The sequence below is a fragment of the Phyllobates terribilis genome, unplaced genomic scaffold (genome assembly GCF_046119375.1).
Source record: "Phyllobates terribilis strain yellow unplaced genomic scaffold, ASM4611937v1 Scaffold_5__5_contigs__length_657084704, whole genome shotgun sequence".
Taxonomy (NCBI): Eukaryota; Metazoa; Chordata; class Amphibia; order Anura; family Dendrobatidae; genus Phyllobates; species Phyllobates terribilis.
In genome coordinates, this window is record NW_027362765.1 from 97,448,576 (window position 1) to 97,469,075 (window position 20,500).

A 20,500-nucleotide genomic window follows, 5' to 3' on the forward strand; every position below is an offset into this window, starting at 1 on the left:
AGTTTAGGGTTAGTACGAAAGTACGCTAGTCCCTCGTCTGAGTGATTTTACGTGCGCCAGATATTTTAAGTACAAAATGTATTTTAACAGAAATAGTCATTTTTTACTTTAAAAAGTAGCAAAACAGATTAAAACACACAAATAAAGAGCATTTATCATTTTGCTCAAGATTCATGAACCACTTGCGCCACTTTGAGGAGTTTGAAGCACAAATTATCAACGAATATCACAAGACCAAAAAATGAAAAGAAAATGATGGATCGAGTCTTTAGTTGCCCTCCTTCACCATCACTGGGTCCTCCAGACAGGGAGACACTCTTTGTAGCTGCTATTTTCTCTTATGAAGTATTATTTTCTTTGAACCAGACAATCCCTTGAGGTATGTTCTGAATTTACAGGGGGTCCTCTGTCATGGATAAAGAGAAACTGTATCTCTGAAATACCTGTCCTGTGTTACAGAGAACAGTGAATGGGGCGGTGTGTAATACTCAGTCTCCCCTGAGGAGGCACTGCAGGGAAATTGAACACATAGTAAGGTTTCCCCAAAGCTGATCACTGGTGTTCTCGGCACCATGAAACTTTGTGATCAGCTCATAGCCTAAGTATTTTTCTAAAAAGTAGGGATTGTTCAACGGAGAACCCCTTTAACCATATGGTATATATTGCTCTACAACACATCAGCCATTTTTTGGCTGTTCTGCTGTTGAGCCAAAGCCTGGAACTAATAATGGAAGGAGTACAATTTCCACAGCACGCTGCAGGGAAGGGAATAGAGGCACCAGTTGTATCATCTTGGAAACTAGAAGTCACCAGGGATTTTCTCCAACCACAAAAACATGTGCAGAGGATGGATAAGTCACCAGAGAAACCTACACATCACAGGTTACATGCCATAGAAACGTAGAAAAGGTCAGAAATGCGCCTTGTCACTCAATAAAACCTCGTCATCACATAACATAACTTTGCGTTGTGCCATCTCTCTGTTATTCCTCCTAATAATGTATGAAAAATGTTCAAATTGTGAACTTCTGTGACTTCTCCCTACACATTCTGATGCTGGCCAATGATCTAATGCTTATGTGTACCAGTCAACTTTCCCTGATGGCAGATGTTGGGGAAAGATGGATCGAGCATGTTGGATTTCAACATGCTCAATCCTTTGTTCCTATCGGAGATAAGCAATTGCCCTTTTCCATTGAAATAAACTTGCACAATCACCAAACTGAGCATGCATGTTTATGGAGAGGTCGACTTCTTTAATGTGTTTGGTCACAACCATATTATGTAAGTGCACAGCCTATTGACAAGGTGAAAGTTTCCATTTTTTTTTTCATTGCGCTCATTCACATCTGTTTTCTCTTCCAGGTATGAGGTGATGCAGTTTTGCTGGCTGCAACCAGAGCAAAGACCCTCAGCCGAGGAGGTGCACCTTCTTCTGTCCTACTTGAGTGTTAAAGGTGCTGACGAGCTGGAGGAAGAATTTGAAAAGCGCTGGAACGCCATGAAACCCAATGGTGGAGCCGATAGCGGGGCCCACCATGAAGCGGAGCTCTCTTCCTACCCGCTACTGGAGCATTTCTCCTCTGATGGATTTCACTCCGATGGAGATGATGTGTTAACAGTCACTCAGACAAGCCAGGGGCTCAACTTTGAGTATAAGTGGGAGCGTGGACGGCATGACCAATACCCACTGAGTCCTAGTTGCCAACCATATCAGGACATGTACTACACAACAGGCAATGGAGACAGAATCAGCCTGGGTGTGTCGCCATCTGGATATGAGAATAAGGACAGTACTGCTGACTCTCGGCCACTTGAATTGGTACCAGTCGTGAGTGCCCGAAGTCCGTCGGTAGCAGGAGACTACTACATCCGTATTGAGGAACATCTAGGCAGCAATGTCCATCAAGAAGACAGCCCACAGCATGAACAGAACAGCCCAAAAGATATAGAAGAACCCAGTGCAGAGGAGGAGCAGTCTGATCATAGTCCTTCCATAAGCCTTTCAATGGAGCCCCTGTTGATAGTAGGTAGCTCTACTGAAGAAACCTGTTGGGTAGGTGAGGCCAAAAATCTAAATTCATGCTCTCCCTCTGGAGATGAGGCAGAAGAACACCTAGTAACGGAGAGCGACAGGTGTGAGGGTATCGTTGACCCTCTTGGACCCTCATTATCTTTCAATCCTTTATGCCACAGAGAAGTACAACTGCCAAATATTTCAGAAAGCGAGGACATTGGGCAGATCTGTAGGTTTGATTCTGTTACAATTGAAGCTGAAGATGGTTCGGACATATCTGAAAGGACTTCACAGCTTCCCGCATTTTCCCCACATTGGGCATCAAACATTTCATCGAACAATAATATCTCAAGTGAACCGCAGCCGCACAGCCCTGGTGTCTGGTGTAACCACCGCTCTGAAGACAACCAGGAAAATGAGACATTGCCACCGTACGGACCTGAAACATGGCAGGCCATGGAGACTGGAGAAGGAGACAATAACATGTCAATAGCTGAAGGATTGCGGGAAGATTTTTACAAAGCTGAAGAGCGTATGACCCAGGAACGTTCAGAAACTCAGGTCCCTCCTGGACAGTGCTCCCCCACACAAGCTAAAACCACTGTACCACATCTCGATCACATCCCCCATCCCCTAGAATCCCCAGACAGTCCAGATGTAGATTCAGGTCAAGAAATGGATCCTCTTGGGGTAGGTTTGATAATAAATTGTGAAGTTTCAGAGTCTTCGTGTAACCTTCAGACCACAGAAGAGGACAACATATCTATTGCTGTATCTCAAGGGGTCTCACTTTCTCCAGATAAAGAGATAAATGGCCTGGAGGAGAACACTGTCCAGAAAGACTTTTATCAGTTGCAGAGTGACAGTGAAGATGATGATACCATGGAGCTAACTTCAGGGGTGTATACAGACCTCTCCAGCGAGAGAGGAGACATGGCTCCATCCTTTAGGTCCCTGCAGAAACAGGTAGGCACTCCGGACTCTTTGGATTCTTTGGACATGCCATCTACTGCCAGTTCGTGTGAGGCATTTGGCCTTGCAACGTATGCCCCGTGTGCTCAGCACAAAGCACTGGACAGTGGATACGACACGGAAAACTATGAGTCTCCAGAGTTCGTATTGAAAGAACCACAAGACAACAGAGAAAGTGAAGTTTACTACCAACTCAGTCAGTCCCAGGAACATAGCCTGGAACCTGGAGATATGCCAATGTCCCGCTCAGTAAGCAGCGATTTACAAGGTCTAGATGCCAAGAATCCCTACCGAGATTCTGCATATTTCTCAGACTATGACTCTTTTAATCGCGAAGAAGAGGAGGAGGGCGACCAAGGAGATGAAAGAGAACAGCAAGAAGCCTCCAAGGGTTCGCTGTGTACAGATTTGGATGAAGAAACCACGGTCTCAGATTTAGGAGGAAATGTTGAGAACTTAAATGCTGATCAAGGTCCTTCTGCAACCAAGGTGGAAGGAGCGCTGCCCGGGATTATTGTTTCTTCACTACTTTCTACTTCTCCAAAGGAGGTTTCATTGCTGGCACCTCCTCTGATAGTTAGGGAAGAGTCAGTGGATGAAGGTTTGGGATTGGATTCCTCTACTGAGAAACAACTCAACATAAGTTCATCTGTCGAGCCGACCCCCTCTCACAGGACCTTCACACTGTCCCCTGTTCAGTTGTGCCTGACCAAAACTTGTATGGTCAAACCAGGTGCAGCAGGTAGCATCACACTGACCACTGGTCTGCAGGCAGATGACAAGTCAGGTAATCGAGAAGCACTGGGAGCCTGCCATCTATCCAAATGCCTTTCTCCTCCACTGATCCGGAAGGAAGGTAAAGTTGGCGACTCTCCGGAGGATGATGATGAGGATGAAGAAAGCGATGACAGCGACGAGTCCGATGAAGAACTCCGGTGCTATAACATCCAGGAACACAGCGAAGAAAGTGAGGAAGAACACACCACTGTGCCCATTGTTATCACAGATAATGGGAGTTGTGGGCATCTCAGAAGCCTCCTCAAGATGCCCCACGGTTTCTTGCCACAGGCTGAACCCACCGAACTAGACAGAAAGAAGAAGGCTGTCTCTTTCTTTGATGATGTTACTGTCTATTTATTCGATCAGGTACGTTCCTTTCAGAAGTAACTTAGTAACTTCTCCTGGATCATGTAGATCAGTGGTCTCCAAATTGTGACTCCAGTAGTTGCAAACTACAACCCCCAGCATACCCTCACAATCATTCAGGTTTTTTTTTACATAGATATCAGTGAAAACATTATGATGTGGTTGCACTTAATTTCCCATATACATCGATGGGACTCAACGCTTAAGTGCCAATGCTGGACTTTTATTTTGGCGCCAAGTGAGGGTTCCCAGTGTTAGTGTCTTCTAATATGGTGGAGGGAGGGTGTTTGGCCACATGGAATTTGCAGTTGAGACTTACACAATGGGCGCCCACCGTGATTTGTGGCCCTTCGTCCTGATGAGTGCTGCAGTAGATACAGGTGCATCTCACTAAATTAGAATATCATCAAAAAGTTAATTTATTTTAGTTCTTGAATACAAAAAGTGAAACTCATATTGTATAGAGTCATTACAAACAGAGTGATCTATTTCAAGTGTTTATTTCTGTTAATATTGATGATTATGGCTTACAGCCAATGAAAACACAAAAGTCATTATCTCAGTAAATTAGAATACTTTATAACAACAGCTTGAAAAATGTTTTTAAAATCCGAAATGTTGGCCTACTGAAATGTATGTTCAGTAAATGCATTAATACTTGGTCGGGACTCCTTCAATTACTGCATCAATGTGGCGTGACATAGAGGCGATCAACCTGTGGCACTGCTGAGGTGTTATGGAAGCCCAGGTTGCTTTGATAGCAGCCTTCAGCTCGTCTACATTGTTGGGTCTGGTGTCTCTCATCTTCCTCTTGACAATACCCCATAGATTCTCTATGGGGTTAAGGTCAGGCGAGTTTGCTGGCCAATCAAGCACAGTGATACTGTTGTTTGTAAACCAGGTATTGGTACTTTTGGCAGTGTGGACAGGTGCCAAGTCCTGCTGGAGAATGAAATATCCATCTCCAATAAGCTTGTCGGAAGAGGGAAGCATGAAGTGCTCTAAAATTTCCTGGTAGACGGCTGCACTGACTTTTGGTTTTGATAAAACACCGTGGACCTACACCAGCAGATGACATGGCTCCCCAAACCATCACTGATTGTGGAAACTTCACACTAGACCTCAAGCAGCTTGGATTGTGCCTCTCCACTCTTCCTCCAGACTCTGGGACCTTGTGGAGTGTGTCAATGACTGCCTTCTGGACATCTGTCAAGTCAGCAGTCTTCCCTATGATTGTGGAGTCTACTTAAACAGACTAAGGGACCATTGTAGGAAGCCTTTGCAGGTGTTTTTAATTATTTTAATTTACTGAAATAATGACTTTTGTGTTTTCATTGGCTGTAAGCCATAATTATCAACATAAACAGAAATAAACACTTGAAATAGATCACTCTGTTTGTAATAACTCTATATAACATGAGTTTGACTTTTTTGATTGAAGAACTGAAATAAATTAACTTTTTGATGATATTCTAATTTTGTGATATGCAACTGTATGTGACAGACTAAGTGTTGATGGTAAAATTGATAGGGAGGCCTCTACAGTGTAGACAGGATCCTAAGACCTGTTGTGTCACTTTGGTTCCAGGAGAGCCCAACATTGGAGCTACCGGATCAGGAAATCCCAGAACTTCCCTCTGTGCTGCAGGAGATGACCTTTAAGGAACCCACAAACCACCTCCTAGGTAAAAAAAAAAAAAAAAAAAAAAAAACTGTGCAAGGAGTTTTCTGGAGTGGCAAGGGAAGGGACATGGGGGCTTGGATATTGCACATGTACCAGATTTAGGGTTCATGTTCTCACAGTATACTTCAAGCACAACTAATGTAGTGTCTCTGAGGGTCGGTCACCCTATAAGCAGCTTTGAAACCCACACAACCAATGAGCAAGTCATATAGATGATGTACTGTAAGTAAATGCCCTCCCATCAATTTATTCCAGGCAACTGGCCCTGCAGTGAGCTGTGAAAATGAGGCTGATTGGCAGGTTTCCAGTCCCGTCCCCGGTAGACCACCCTTAGATTCCACTATGACAACTTAAAAGGATTCACCCAATGCATCTAAAAAGGAAAATGATGCAGCTTGGCAATAGGTCTTGAATAAAAATCTACTATTATTTAGTGTTCATGGCACAAATGAAAGCCAATGCATCTCCATGGTAACAGACTACAAACAAGCAGCCTAATCCTGTAGTCATAGACCTTTCATCTTCCCGCTAGTTCTTGCTAACCTATTAGATGTATGTTAGTAGAAAATAGATATCAGATGGAGAGAGCATATGACTGCAGGATTGGACTGAACAGAGTGCTTTTGGTCAGTTTCCTTCGAAAGACATAGGTCAGCATAGGAGCCAAAACAAACAAAGCGAGCCGATGTGATTGTAAAGATGGACATACCCTTTAATATAAATTTTCCCTTTCGGATATGTGGGCTTGTGGATTAACCGCTATGGCGCTTGAGATTACAGTCTCTAAGCCTTCTCGGTACTCTCCGTATGGCCCGACGTGGGCCAGTCTGTGACGTACATAGACTTTAAGCTGACACATGGGAGATAATCTAGTAAATCAATGCAGCTCTGAATGAAGAAGATTCCCATACACAGAGAAAAAGTGCAGGGGGCCGCTACGTCTGCACAGCTAAACATGTGCGAGGGGTTAAAAAGGACCTGTCACTTACAATAAATATGCCATTTTTAGCCTGGTGTAAATGCCGCTGTTCTCCTGAATCCGGAGGCATTTTTCTTTTGTTTCTGCGCCTGTCTTTTCCTGAAATATGGCCCCCTCTTTCCTGTATGCCAATCTAGTGTTTTTAGCCAATTGGGCGTGGTTCTTAGCTCTTCTCTGTGTTCTTGATAACCACGTCCCCTTAGTTAGAAAGGACTGGATTAACATATGGGAAAAGGGGGCCATATCTCAGGAAAGGAGAGCAGCAGGAATAAAAGAAAAACAACTCTGGATTTAGAACAGCGGCATTTACATTGGGTAAAAAAATAAATTAATAAAAAAAAAGACAGGTCTGCTTTAATCTTTAATATAGCTTACATTTTTTGTCATTTTCAAGATCTGTGCTTGCTGAGATATAAGCAGGAGAGATCTGGTGAAAGTAAGGAAACTGAATCCTCCTATTCAATGACCAGAAGCAGAGATCTTGAAAAATACGAGGAAATGATACCTGCAGTACATTAGGGAATTGATGCAATGCAGTAATTAATGGGGTTTTCCTCACAGACAACATTTATCACCTGTCCTCAGGATCAGTGAGAAATCTAGGTTTGGTGGGAATTTGACGTACGAGACCCCCATCGATTACGAGAATGGGGGTCCTCTGTCTGCCGTGTGAATCGAGTGGTATTGCAAACACATGACCATCGCTCTATTCCCTCTCTATGGGAACAGTGGTCACACATATGTACAACCACTCCATTCATAGGGGGCACAAGACACCCCATTCTTATTATCTGGTTGTGATCCATACTTCCCCTTCCTTCAGTTTCTGGGACAGGAAGTAGTTGCCTGACCGTCGCATAGTTGGCCATTTTAGCTCTCATGTAGATGCTTTTTCGGTCACCCAGGGTTGGATGGACTAACTCTTTTGTCTATTCCTTGACAGCCGGTGGTGAGTTTGAGTGGGACGAGGCCTTGCCTATTAAACCTGTGAAATCCTCCTTTATAACCTCACTGACGCCGGTCGTGCTGAATACTGAAGTGGACAGCATCCCTGATCCCATACCTGCGCCCGCTCCTGTGCCCATTCCCATGCCCATTCAGAAGCCGCTGCTGCCTGTTCAGTTTTCCAGATTCAGCGTCTCTCCAACTGCTGTGTCCCGATTCTCTATCACACAAGTGGCCGACAATGCCGTGGGATCACTGGAAGGTGAGGACGAACTGTGATTCTTATTTGTGCCTTTTTTTTTTCCCCCCTAAAGCCACTAACCTACAAAGGGAGAAATTTCTAGACTTGACATCAGTCTCATTGCCCTATAAATGGTTCCTAACCTGTCTGTGTAGCTTGTATTAACTGTATTATATGTGAAGTTTGGAGGTTATTTCTCATCTCTATGAGGAAGTTGTCGGAGACTGGGTGCGGCGCAGCATGTGGTTTTAGGTTCCACAAAAACATTCAGCTTCACGTCAATCATGTATGAATGGGAAAGTGGTGATAGCACCAATGCGTACAAAAGAATTAAGTGTCACGCATTCAGTAGCCCCACTATCTGAATTTCCATAGTCTTTGAGGCTGAACTTTTGTTATTAGACGCCTCTACTTCACAATAATCGCACTTAAAGGTGATCGCAGCAGATTAGAAATTTCACAGATTGGTGGCAAAGATGGCATTCTATGACAGTGCCATTTTTGCAGTCACCAGTACCAGCCATATATACATACCAACATTGGGGTTGGTGTAAGAGGGTTGAGAAATGGACTGAGATGTTCACCCTCTTCTAAGAGCATGTCTCCTTTAAGTTGCCACATTTCTAGCCCCTCCAATATTGCATTTGTTTGCGTGTTAGCACCTGTCTTCCTGCTCCTCTAAGGGAGTAGCATGGGCTGCCATGCTTTAGCGGAGCTGGGCTTTAGGCATTAATATATTTTTTTTACATGGGAGTGTAACTGGACAGAGGAGTGTGTGAGGTAGATATGGCCTCTGATTACTTCAGATCCAGATTTGCTCAGGGTCAGTCGCAGAGGGAATGAGCAGCAGGTTGCATCTCTGCATCCTTCACACCGGCCAGAATAGTGTGCTGCCTCATGTTTTGTTATGGAGGTGAGGTTACCGCCATCGTTGTCCCAGGTGGTAGACTTGTGGGCCACTCATAACGAGAAGCAAGATAAGTGCCTGGGAAAGTAGAGGTCTACCGCAATCTAAAAGGGAGGAAAGCAAGAAGAAGACTGAAACGTGAGTGAGGGCAAGAGCTGACTCCTAAAGAGACAGTGAGGCATAATAGCCAGGAAGTAGCGAGTATCCGCTGCATGAAGGAGATGACGATCAAAACGCCAGACCCAGGAGTGACAGTCTACGAATAAGCCCCTGCAGAAGACGAGAGCCTGAGCTGTAACTGTGAAAGGGACGAAGAAAGCTGTCCGCATAGTGATCCTAATAGGAACGAGGTCCTGTATCAGCGTGAGACAAGAAAAGGGAGAAACGAGAGTCTTAGTGAAAGCATGCAAGCACAGTGCACCACCCTTACATTGTTAGAAGGGGGACGCTATGACCCATTATGATGACTGCCATATTGGTTTCCCCATATTTTTATCATACATTAGGCTCTTTACTAATCTCCACGTTTTCTATTTCCTCCACATAGACAAAATAAAGACCGGAGATAAAGTCTAACGTGCAGATTTTAATTGGAGGCGTCCGAAACTCAGGACTGGACAGCCCATCACGCCATGGAGCTGTCTGGAGGAAGTCTTACTGTATTTGGTTGCTGCTGTCGAGGAACCCTTTTATCCCCAGCTACGGATGGTGTACGCAAGGAAGGGAAGGGGGGACATAACTGGTTTGCACTCAAGGTTCAGACTTGCACCGGTGTGGCTGTAGGGCCGCACGGTCCGTATGTGTGCCGATCTTCTGATGAATGTGGGTGTACCTACTCTGTGTATATAGCATCCTTCTACCCATCCCCCCACTCACAGGTCAGCAGCCATTTTGTGGACTTAACCATTGGTATGGCAGCTGACTAAACGTGTAAAATGGCCGCCATCACAAAGACTAAGTTGTGAATAGATTTCCACCATTAACTCACTGACCAAGGAGATGAAAAATATTATATATCATAAAATGGATGCCCCTCTTTCACCCAAAGATGCTAAAATCGCATCGAATTCTCCAATGTAAAGGTTGAACTTTTCTAAAATCTCAGTATAGCAGAGGGGAAGAAAATTATATATTTATGACAGCGATTGCATGACCCAGTGACCGAACGGTCAAGCCACAGCCACGCGGATGTATCCTGGAACAGTTAAGAGACCTGTTGGAGCTATAAAAATGGCCACCATGCATCCTGAGGGAGCACCAGACGTGTCTATCCATAGGACCTATAGGTGGATGAAAATATTTATATTTTGTAACAGATTATAAATGAACGATTGATCTGTCCTGCTGTTTGTGGGGGTGACCTAGGCGAGTGCTCTGGGCCCGCCTCACACCCCATCCTATGTGTGTGTATATATGCATATCTATATACTGTATATTGTATAAGCGAGAGTATAAGGGCCAGTGTACAAAGGATTTATTTTTTACAATGATCTCCATATGATTTGTGTGCACCCATAGAAGAACACACTTGTTATTTCGACTCAGACATAATGTTACGCAGCACTTTACGCGTCAAACACAAACAGACAATAACCTCAGCTGAGGCGTCAACCGTTTGCTCCTTTTATCTATGGAGGGGCAGCGGCCATTTTGTGAACTGAAACAACATTGGGGGGAGGTTTAAGAAACTTGACTGAAATTGAAACTTTTTTATTGCCCATGGCAACCAATCAGAGCACAGCTTTTATCTGTCAAGCGCACTATTGGAAATGAAAGCTGCACTGTGATTGGTTGTTATAGGCAACAGACAGCTTCATGCATCTCCACCCCAATGTCCTCATTGATTCGGTCCACAAAATGGTGGCCACCTCAGAGTGACTCCATCCCCATTTCTCATTCATCCACTTATTTTTAACCTTTCAATAACTGCATGTCTTTAATCGACAGCCCTGTTATCAGGTCAACCCGCCTAATGCCACAGTGGTGGTGTAATACATTATTACGCCAATCATGGAGGCAAAGTGAACATGTTTGCACCTGCTACTGTTGAGATTATAACTGCTAGCAGTCTCTGCCAGCCACTTGCTGGGGGTTTTCATTTCACAGCAGTTGAAATAGACCACCGCTTTCCACTAAGCCCAGTGGTAGTGGCCTCTTGCCCATCGCAACCAACAGTTGCCATCAGCAACAAGGCTACTTTTTACTTGTAGGCCATTTTTAAATATTGAGGACTGCAAAAAAATAAATAAAAAAATAAAAAGATTTGCTTATTTAGAGGGTATAGAGATTTGAATAAAGTTGAATATATAACTATCAGAAAGATAATTTACTAATATATTGTGTTCATGATCTGCAGCGTCCTCCATTTTGGGATGCTGCAGGATATGTAAACAAAGCTTGTCTACTATCCGGAGAGGACAGGCGACATCCTGTATGTTTCTTCAGTTCCTGCTACTGTGCTGCACCCGCTGTTTACAATGCTGAGCAGCCGATTGTCAGGGGTCCCATTACAACGTCACCTTCCATTGGGAGAATAACGCACACAATGTGGATAGATTTCTCCATGCCAATCTATCAATAGGACGTCCAGTTTCTATAAATCACACAGCCTGGGATCCCACCCAAAGTGAGCTGTGCTGCAGTGTGAACACTGGGGACAACATAGAAATTTTATTTTTTACCCCTTTCTAATATTGCAATAGGTTTGTGAGCCATCTAGATACTTGTAGCCCCTGTGCCATTTTCAGGGAGCGCACAATTTGGCCATTCAAGTCTGAGAAGTCGAGCGCGCACAAGTCACGGTGTAGCGCTGCTCATGATGGGAAAATACCGCAGACTTAAGCAGGAGCCGGAAGACATCCCTGATTTTCTTAAAGTCCAGAATGGCCAGTCTATTTAGCCGTGCAGTATAGTATGTATACATACACTCATTATATAATGTGCACATACTATATTGGACAAATACAAAAACAATACTGTGCAAAAGTTTTAGGCAGGTGTGTAAAAAAAAAAAAAAAAAAAAGCTACCAAGCAAGAATGCTTTCAAAAATAAAAAAGTGTGAATAGTTTTTATTTTTATCAATTAGCAAAATGAAGCGAAATAAGAGAGACATCAAATCAACCAATATTTGGTGACCGCCCTTTGCCTTCATCAGTTTTTTTGGGTACAGTTGCACAGTGTTTGAAGGAACTCAGCAGGGATGTTGTACCAAACATCTTGGAGAACTAACCACTGATTTTCTGTGCAAATCCTCTCTCCATGTGATCCCAGACAGACTATGTTGAAATCAGGGATCTGAGAAGGACATACCACTTCTAGAATATTACACTTGGCTGTATGTTTGGTGTCGTTGTCCTGCTTCAGAATAAATTTGGAGCCAATCAGATGCCTCCCTGATGGTATTACATGATGGATAAGTATCTGCCTGCATTTCTCTGCATTGAGGACATCATTAATCCTGACCAAATCCCCAACTCCATTTGCGAAAATGCAGCCGCATCTTGCCAGGATCCTCCACCATGCTTCACTTTTCCTGCACTCATTGTGCCGCTCTCCAGCTCTTCGGCAAATAAACTGCCTTCTCTTACAGCCAAATATTTCACATTGTGACCCATCAGTCCAGAGCATCTCCTGCCATTTTTCTGTACCCTATGTTTTTGTGCATATTTTGAGTCACTCGGCCTTGTTTCCACATCTAAAAAGGTATACATTTTGGCTGTAATTCTTCCATAAAGACCAATTTTCCCAAACATTAGGTGGGTGTAGCTGGATCCCATTGGTGGCCTCCAGTTCTGAGATGATGGTACTGCTGGACATCTTCAGGTTTTGAAGGGAAGCATGATGTGCCTTTTATTTGCTGCACTAAGTTTCTTTGACAGACTACTGCATCTACAATCTTCAAGGTTTCTCATTTCTTGGTGTCCTCAATGCTAAGAAATACAGGCAGATCCTTATCCATCATGCCATACCATCAAGGAGGTGGCGGTCTTGCTGTATGTTTGGGGTCGCTGTCATGCTGCGGAATAAATTTGGAGCCAATGTCATTAAGAACTGTCTTCAGAGTAAAGATCAAGGAGTCCTGGAAGTGATGGATATAGCCCCACAGAGCCCTGATCTCACAACATCCAGTCTGTCTGGGGTTACATGGAGGCAGAAAGATTTGGGAAAGAGACATTCACAGAAGATCTGTGGTTAGTTCTGCAAGATGTTTGGAACAATCTCCTGCCGAGTTCCTTCAAAACAGCACACTAGGAACACTTGCACAAAGTCTGGTCACACCAGATATTGAAGATTTAGAGATTTATCTTTTGATCAAACTAATAATTCTAATTTTGTAGCAGGTGTGGAGAAATTGCCAGACAGTACAATATTCTATACATACGGATACCACTAGGCCAGTCTGCCATTCAGGACTTTAGAAAAGGTGAGGGACAACCCATTTAAGAGCTGGAACTATGACAATTTTGCTTGTCAGCTAACATACCTAGACCTTTAACTGCCTTTGGGAAAGCTGCGTCATGACTCCTAATATCCATATTGGCTACCACCCAGCTTTCCAGATAATGATTTAACAAAATGTATATCAGATTCTGGTAAAACTGGGTGGTAATCGATATGGTCACCATTGCAGCTCTCATGAAGGTGGCTACGTCAAGACTCTAGAAGACTGGGTGACAAACCGTCCGAAAGCTGTTTGTGGATGGCATAAACCTGTTGTACCGTACATGTTATCGCTGCCAAAGATCTGTACACATGTGGCATTAGAGGAAATGGAGTCATTTTTTACCCTTTCGTCCTCTCCCCCATTGTTTTATTTGCCCCATATCATGAATTTGAGGTATAGGATACAAGTGCAATGAAATGTTCAATAAACTTGAGAATGGTATTTACATGTTTATGACGGGTCATCTATTACTCGATGGTATCTGCCAGCACTGGTGTAATATGAGAGTCCTTGTTTCAGACACACAGCCATTTTGTGAGGTAAAAGTTTAGGGTTTCTTTAAGAAAATGGTGCATAGATTGTAATAGTAGCTTGTCTGACTCCGATATTACGTATACTTACATTGGGCTTGGGTTGCATTTTTTTTTAAAGGACTCCTTTCCATTTAAATGAATTAGCTCACTTGATTTCTTTGAGGCGGGCATTTTATTTAGGACTTGATGTTGTCAACACATTTTACCTCAAAAGTTTGAAATATCAACATGGATTTCTGGGAAAGCCGAATGAAACCTATTTTGGACTCCTTTAAAACTGGTCAGCCATCTTTCCCATTGGTGTATTCACACAGCTCCTGTATTACCACATATGAAGTACTTGGAAGCAGTAGTGTAGCGAAAGGGACCACCAGGTTTACCACAGAGAAAAGTATACAGGCAGGGTAGGACATACTCCAACATGGCTTCTCCCTGCAAGCAAATATCACTGTGTGAAAGGAAAACAGTATACACCACAGTCTTCTTAAAAATGGCCGCTGCCACACAGTGCATATATAAAAGAAAGTTATCATGGTAGCGGGCGACCAATCTAAACAAAAGCCCATGAGCCTATAGCTACGGCCCTGCTTGATAGCCCAGCACATTTACTGTTCAGGACTTTATGCCAAAGCTGTCCCTATAGGAGCAGCCATATTGCTGGTCACCCAGAAGGAAGGGAAAAATAAAACAAAACACATCCACATTTGTGATTAGAAGTGTTTATTAGACTTATCACATTTGTTGTGCTGTACAAGAAAATAAAATCAATTATACAGTCAGAATTTACAAGACATAAAATACATGGCGACTCTGCTCCGAAGACACTAGCAGCCGCTACGAGTCCTGAGAAGAGTCTGCGCCAGCGGCTCCAGTCCACCATCTGTATATGTAGGAGGATATTATATGGCAGTAATATATACACAATGTCTATTCTGTATGTACAAGATATAGTCATCTAGATCAGCACCTGGTCACCAACTACAGTGAGGGAAGCCATTTTGTAACAAAAGGTTTGTCTGCTAGAACCTAATCATATCATAAAGGCATTGAATACGCAGCCTCCACTGTGTGCAGGTGACAGATAAGTCTACACGACGCTATATAGATTTATTTCTTCATATATCTTAATAGCGGTAAGAGCTTAGTTTTCCTGATACAGAGTGCCAAATTCCCTGCACAGACATGGATAACATTACTGTTTGTGTCCGGCATTGCAGCTCAGCTGCATTGAAGTTAATAGGGCTGGGTTGCAATACCTGTTTTTGGTAAAAAGCAGGCATTTTTTTTTTCTTCTGGACAACCCTTTAAAGGCAGATTTTAAGAGTTCCCTTTTAAGTTAAAGAGGACTGGTCATTTGTCTTAAATATGTAATTTTTTTTACCTAATGTAAATGCCGCTGTTCTGCTGAATCTGGCATTGTTTTTCTTTTGTTCCTGCACCTCTCCATTGCTGAGATATGACCCCCTCCTGCCGATGTGCAAATATCATCTTAGTAGCCAAGTGGGGGTGGTCCTCAGCTCTTCTCTGTGTATGTCTTCTTGAAGAGGACTCCCATTTGGATAAGAAGTCTATATCTAAGGACCATATCTCAGGATTGGAGAGGAACAAAAGAAAAACAACCCAAGATTCGGGAGAACAGCAGCATTTACACTGGGTGAAAAATATATTTACACATATATAGCAAGTGACAAGTCCTCTAACAGTGGCACAAGAGGTTTTCATTGTAACGATAATATGGCTGAAGGTGACTGTACAGAAAATTGCATTGCCCAGCAAATAAATATAGGATTACTTATTCTCATTTGTAGAATTAGATAGTTATAAAATAAAAAAAAAAAAGGAAAAATATAAGCAAACCACCCCTTTAAAGCTTTGGGGGGCCGGCCCCTTCAAACATTAGGGAGACTTAACACTGAGCTGAAACGTTCTCTAAGCGAAGACGTCCTGTAGAGTTGTCACCGCAGGTATGAAAAGCTATGTATATATGTGCCCCTGTAACATTGTATAGTCTTACTGGTTCTTTACATAGGATTTTAAGTGGAAATTGACTGGAGGCAGCCATGTTAGGGCCTCATTGACTGAACTGGTGACATCACAAAATACTGATGTCATCAAGTTCCATAGAACAGATTGCACAAAGGATGCAGCGCTTCCAGTCAATGTGTCAACCATTTACGAGGAATTACTGAAGACCCTCTTGACAGTTTATGGCTAGATGATCAGTAAAATGACATATTAATAAATAATGATCACCGTAATATCAGTAGTTGGGGGTGATGAGATATCATGGCGTGACCATAAAACATCAGGCTTCATGCATCTCCCACCACCACTAGAAGCACTATGCACCTTCTACATACTAGTCTCATCAATCCAGGATCTAGAAAAGCAGAGGCAGAGACATATCCATCCGACTGACAATCTCCAAGGCCCTAGTGCCCATCAATCTTGGTTCCACCACCACCATGGGAGAGGAGACCCGATGCACCATGGATAGACAAGTCCCGCGTAGGTCAATTCACAAGAGGTGCAGAGCGGTCGTTCGTTACGGTGGGTTTCAATCGGACTTCAAGAAACGGATTTCTGTTGAGAGAGAAAAAGTTGTATGAGGACAACAACATGTTCTACAAGATGTTGGCACTACTGGTACGATACGGTGAATCTAATTTTAAATTAGATGGGAATATCTTTCTAGTCTACTTTAGCCCCCCAAAAATGTCCACCTCCATCTTTAAAAGGCTTAGACTATAAAGCCAATGCCATCACAAAGAGGCCTAACGAATGGCCACCATGAACTTCAGGCAATGGAACATGGATAATGAAGCCCTACTCATCCAATTATTTCACCATTTTTGCCATAGATCTACTACAGAACAGAAGCCATTTGTGTACACACAGAGGATTAATGACTGGTAGGTATGAGGAGAAGGAGAAGACACCACAGTCCTTAACACGCCATGCATGGTTAGAAAGACACCAAAATGAGTACCACCACTATATTGTACAACCACCATAGAAACAACCGAACACCACCAACAACTTCAAGAAGTAACAATAAAATGGACCATAGACAACAGATGTTTGGATTACCCACAAATGGTGAAAAAGCCAAAAACAGCTGACTGATAAGGTGGCATGATGCTTTACAAGAACCAACACCACATTGTTGTGACCAACAGTAGGGGTCACAGTAGTGGAACACACCCATTGGGAATTTTTGTTCCCTTAAGTTAGAACATAAAATTTAGAAGCTTTACTAAAGAACAAGTACCCAAAATTAACACAAAATACAGGTCTTTGAGTTCACCTCTGGTCCCTGGCAAGACTGGGAGACAATATAGCCACCAATACAGCTCCTGCCAGGGTACTCCTGCCCTCCTGAAGCTCCTCCATCTATGGACCTGAGGTTTTTTTTGCTTGTTTTTGTAATACTCAAGAACTTGTGGATTTATTGAGTACTTTGTGGATTTTTGAGAGGGTACAAATCCTTAGAAATCAGATCCATGGGTTTGGGTTAACAGTTCAAAAGCATGGACACCATGTTATAAAGAATATGGACTGTGTTAGTACAACCTTGGAAACATGTTATGACACAAGTTGAGGTTCTCCAAAAAAAACTGGTCTAGATACCACAGGGGTTTGACAATTAGTGGTCTAAGACATACAGAAGATGAGGACATTGACAGACTAATAGTCACCCAAAACAAAGACAGGTTGTCCCCTTGTAGAAAGTAAAAAGTGAAGAAGATCCTCCTGGATTTCCTCCACAGTGCCCTTTACAACCAGAGAACTGATAATGATCAGCACCTGGTCTTGTACAGGAACTGGAGAGCTAGAGGTAGGATAGTGATGCCCAGAGAGTGCCAAGGGAGGATGGGATAACCAAAAGAAGGAGGTTAGTTTGGTGGAGGAGGAAAGGCTCTACTTTGACCGCTGGAAACAATGCACAAAAGTAAAAATTTACAAAAATAAGTTTTTGTATAAAAGTAAATAAAACTTTAGTCTGATTTAAAAAAAAAAAAAATGGCCATAAAATATATATTCTTGTTAATAGGGGGCAGTATTACATTTGATCTGATTCTACCATGTTTGTCGGGACCAATGACTAAATGATTTTTTTCAGTCAGTTACAGATTCTGCATTAATCAGCAGGGGGGGGGGGGGGGAGTAAAGGAGTTTCTAAAATATAAGTTATAAGTTCTATGCGGAGGCGTGATGGAAAGGGATAAAGTTTGAAAACATGGTGGGCTTCCTCAATATACAGTGCCACTCTTGACTATGGGCCGTGTCTGGTACTGCAGTTCAACCCCAAGTCAGGCAAATCTTGCAATACTAAATACAGATGATTCTCAGAACATGGTCATTTAATCTCTACTTTTTTCAGAATTGGTCAACATGCCGTTTGGGAGACCTCACACTACTTTGGATGACTGATTTCTCTGCTCTTCCCATCGAAAACGGATGCATGGTTCAGCCAAGCAAAGACCTGACTGTCCAGAATGGATGTAATCTGTTGTCTAGTAGCTTCTTATCCCTCCACTGCTTCTTAGAGTTAAGAAGGTTGTTCCAGATTAGGAAAGCATTGCTGCGGTCTTTCAAAAACAGCACCACCCCTGTCTACCGGTTGTACGTGGTACTGCGGGTCAGCAAAATATAGGACATTTTGGCCAAATTAGTCTGTTTCAATGGGGTACCATTGTACAGATCTATTTTTTAGATGTTCTGTTTAATGAGATGGGCGAGGATTTGGCGTGTCCCAGCAGTCAAAGCAGAGCCAAGAAACCAAATGATGATGAAGGGGAGGGGGGTAAATATAAAATCAACTTACTAACTGCAGAGACCTCTCAAAACCGTGCAACTTCTGCTTCCAAGCTGCAACAGAACAAAAACGTGGTCTGTAAGTGACAGCCGGCGCTGAGGGGCCGCGGCGATGGGAACAGGTCTCCCCATAGGGCAGTGTCTACTCTGGTGAGCATCTCGGCTGGATGTGTGAGAGCATTGTTCTCTATGGCAAGCACTGTATTGTCTGGGGCGGGAGGAATAAGCCCGAGGCTGGAGCAAGAACACAATGTACATATGTGGAGAGACAGGATCCATTTATAGAAAGACACAGCAGCTCGCCATTGTTGTCACCGACATTCAGCTTCAATGTTACATGCATATTTACTAGTGGATCAGGGCCGGCAGAGTTAACCGTTAGTTCTGCATCTATAAGAACCTGTGTTTAATTATTAAAACATATAACAAAGAACAGAAAAAAAAAATTCCTCTCCAGAAACAGTGCCACTTTTGTCTTCTGGTTGTGCAAGTAATCCCTGTAAATCTCAATAGTGCCAACATATTAAATTTCGGATACCAGAAATAGGGGTATTCATTTTTGTGCAGAGTATACATTTATAATAGTTAAGGTGTTTAAGGTTTGGAGCTCCATTTTTTTTTTTTTTTTTTTTTTATACAGAGGTCCAAATACCGTGATTGACAAAATGATAAAATTCCATCTGCTTGCAGCTCCCACTAGGGGGCATTTTCTGCATATTGATTTATTACAAAGATCAATGTATAAACAGAATAAAGTATGCTCCCCCTAGAGGTGACTATACAAATTTTATTATGAAACTCCAACTACCTGGCGGCTCTGGAGTGCAGTTTCAGAAAAGAGGGGCTGTGAATTGAATAGAGGTCCACATCGCCTGTATGATATTTGACTTCCTGCAGTCACCACTAGAGGGAGCTCACTGTATACAAAAGTTATTATGAAGTTCAATGTATAACCCCTTATGCGGTTAGCTCCCCCTGGGGGAGATTATAGGCAGCCAGAATTTCCCAGATTTGGAAAGTACTAATTTTTAGTCCTAGATATCTCCTTTAAGATTTGTTTCACATTTGCACAAGAGGAAAAATTAGCCAGAAGCATTGACCCAACATGACAAGTCAGGTCTACCAATGAAGAAGGAAATCATATAGATGTATAACTTGTGACAAGCAGATCTGGCCACTTGGTAGATGTAGATTAGATATATGTAGAGTGGAATGTGGAGTGGAATATATAAAAGGTATATATATTACATATATCAACGTGAAGCTTATAGAGTGGACAATTTAAAGATCAATTTCAGATCTATATGTATACGTATCTACACACAGAATATGGCAGAACTGAATTTTGGGCTGCCATTAGATATTCCTGGCCCGGACGGTATATAATAATTAAGGTTCCCTCTCATTTCTTCTAGCTTGAAAACTTTAAAATCAGAAGGAAGATGTTTTAATCCCTATACATTATAAAGGGCCCAAAATCCCCATCTACCTCATACGACGTTAAAGAATAATGAAACTTTTTTTTTCCATTTAAAATATTGATCAGCCTTTGCAAAGTTATGAATCTTTGTGATTAAATCTATTAACTTATTTTGCTTCCTGCTCTATCAAATGCCATGCTGAAAGTGCTGTTTGCAATGCCTAGCTCATGCTCTTTGAACTGCTGATTTAGCAAGGAGCTAAATGTTTTATCAGCTGCTTTGTAGTGAAACACTCTCACTGCCTGAGCTTGCAGGAGAGGAAACCAGAAGCTCACACAGGGAGACTTTATAGTGTTATAGTATGGATTCTTGCCAGAGCAGCAGCTCAAAGC

General features: G+C 42.7%; 2 protein-coding genes across 12 annotated transcripts in view; one reads left to right on the top strand and one right to left on the bottom strand.

The window, feature by feature from the left end:
* The window catches only part of AATK (apoptosis associated tyrosine kinase), a 195,981-nt gene extending 182,204 nt beyond the window's left edge, over positions 1-13,777 (top strand). For all 7 annotated transcript variants that reach the window (XM_073682586.1, XM_073682588.1, XM_073682587.1 and 4 more), the window contains 4 exons: positions 1,366-4,135; positions 5,724-5,820; positions 7,742-8,005; positions 9,439-13,777. In XM_073682586.1, the coding sequence (XP_073538687.1) occupies positions 1,366-4,135; positions 5,724-5,820; positions 7,742-8,005; positions 9,439-9,467 (3,160 nt within the window). In that variant the 3' untranslated portion in view covers positions 9,468-13,777. The remainder of the gene's footprint in view (positions 1-1,365; positions 4,136-5,723; positions 5,821-7,741; positions 8,006-9,438) is intronic.
* A 795-nt stretch (positions 13,778-14,572) lies between these two features.
* BAIAP2 (BAR/IMD domain containing adaptor protein 2) overlaps positions 14,573-20,500 on the bottom strand; it is a 130,333-nt gene continuing 124,405 nt past the window's right edge. For 3 of the 5 annotated variants that reach the window (XM_073682594.1, XM_073682595.1, XM_073682598.1), the window contains one exon: positions 14,573-16,452. In XM_073682594.1, coding sequence (XP_073538695.1) covers positions 16,383-16,452 — 70 coding nt within the window. In that variant the 3' untranslated portion in view covers positions 14,573-16,382. Of the gene's footprint in view, positions 16,453-18,697; positions 18,742-20,500 lie in introns of all 5 variants that reach the window. The other 2 variants (XM_073682597.1, XR_012321988.1) reach the window with 2 other exon arrangements.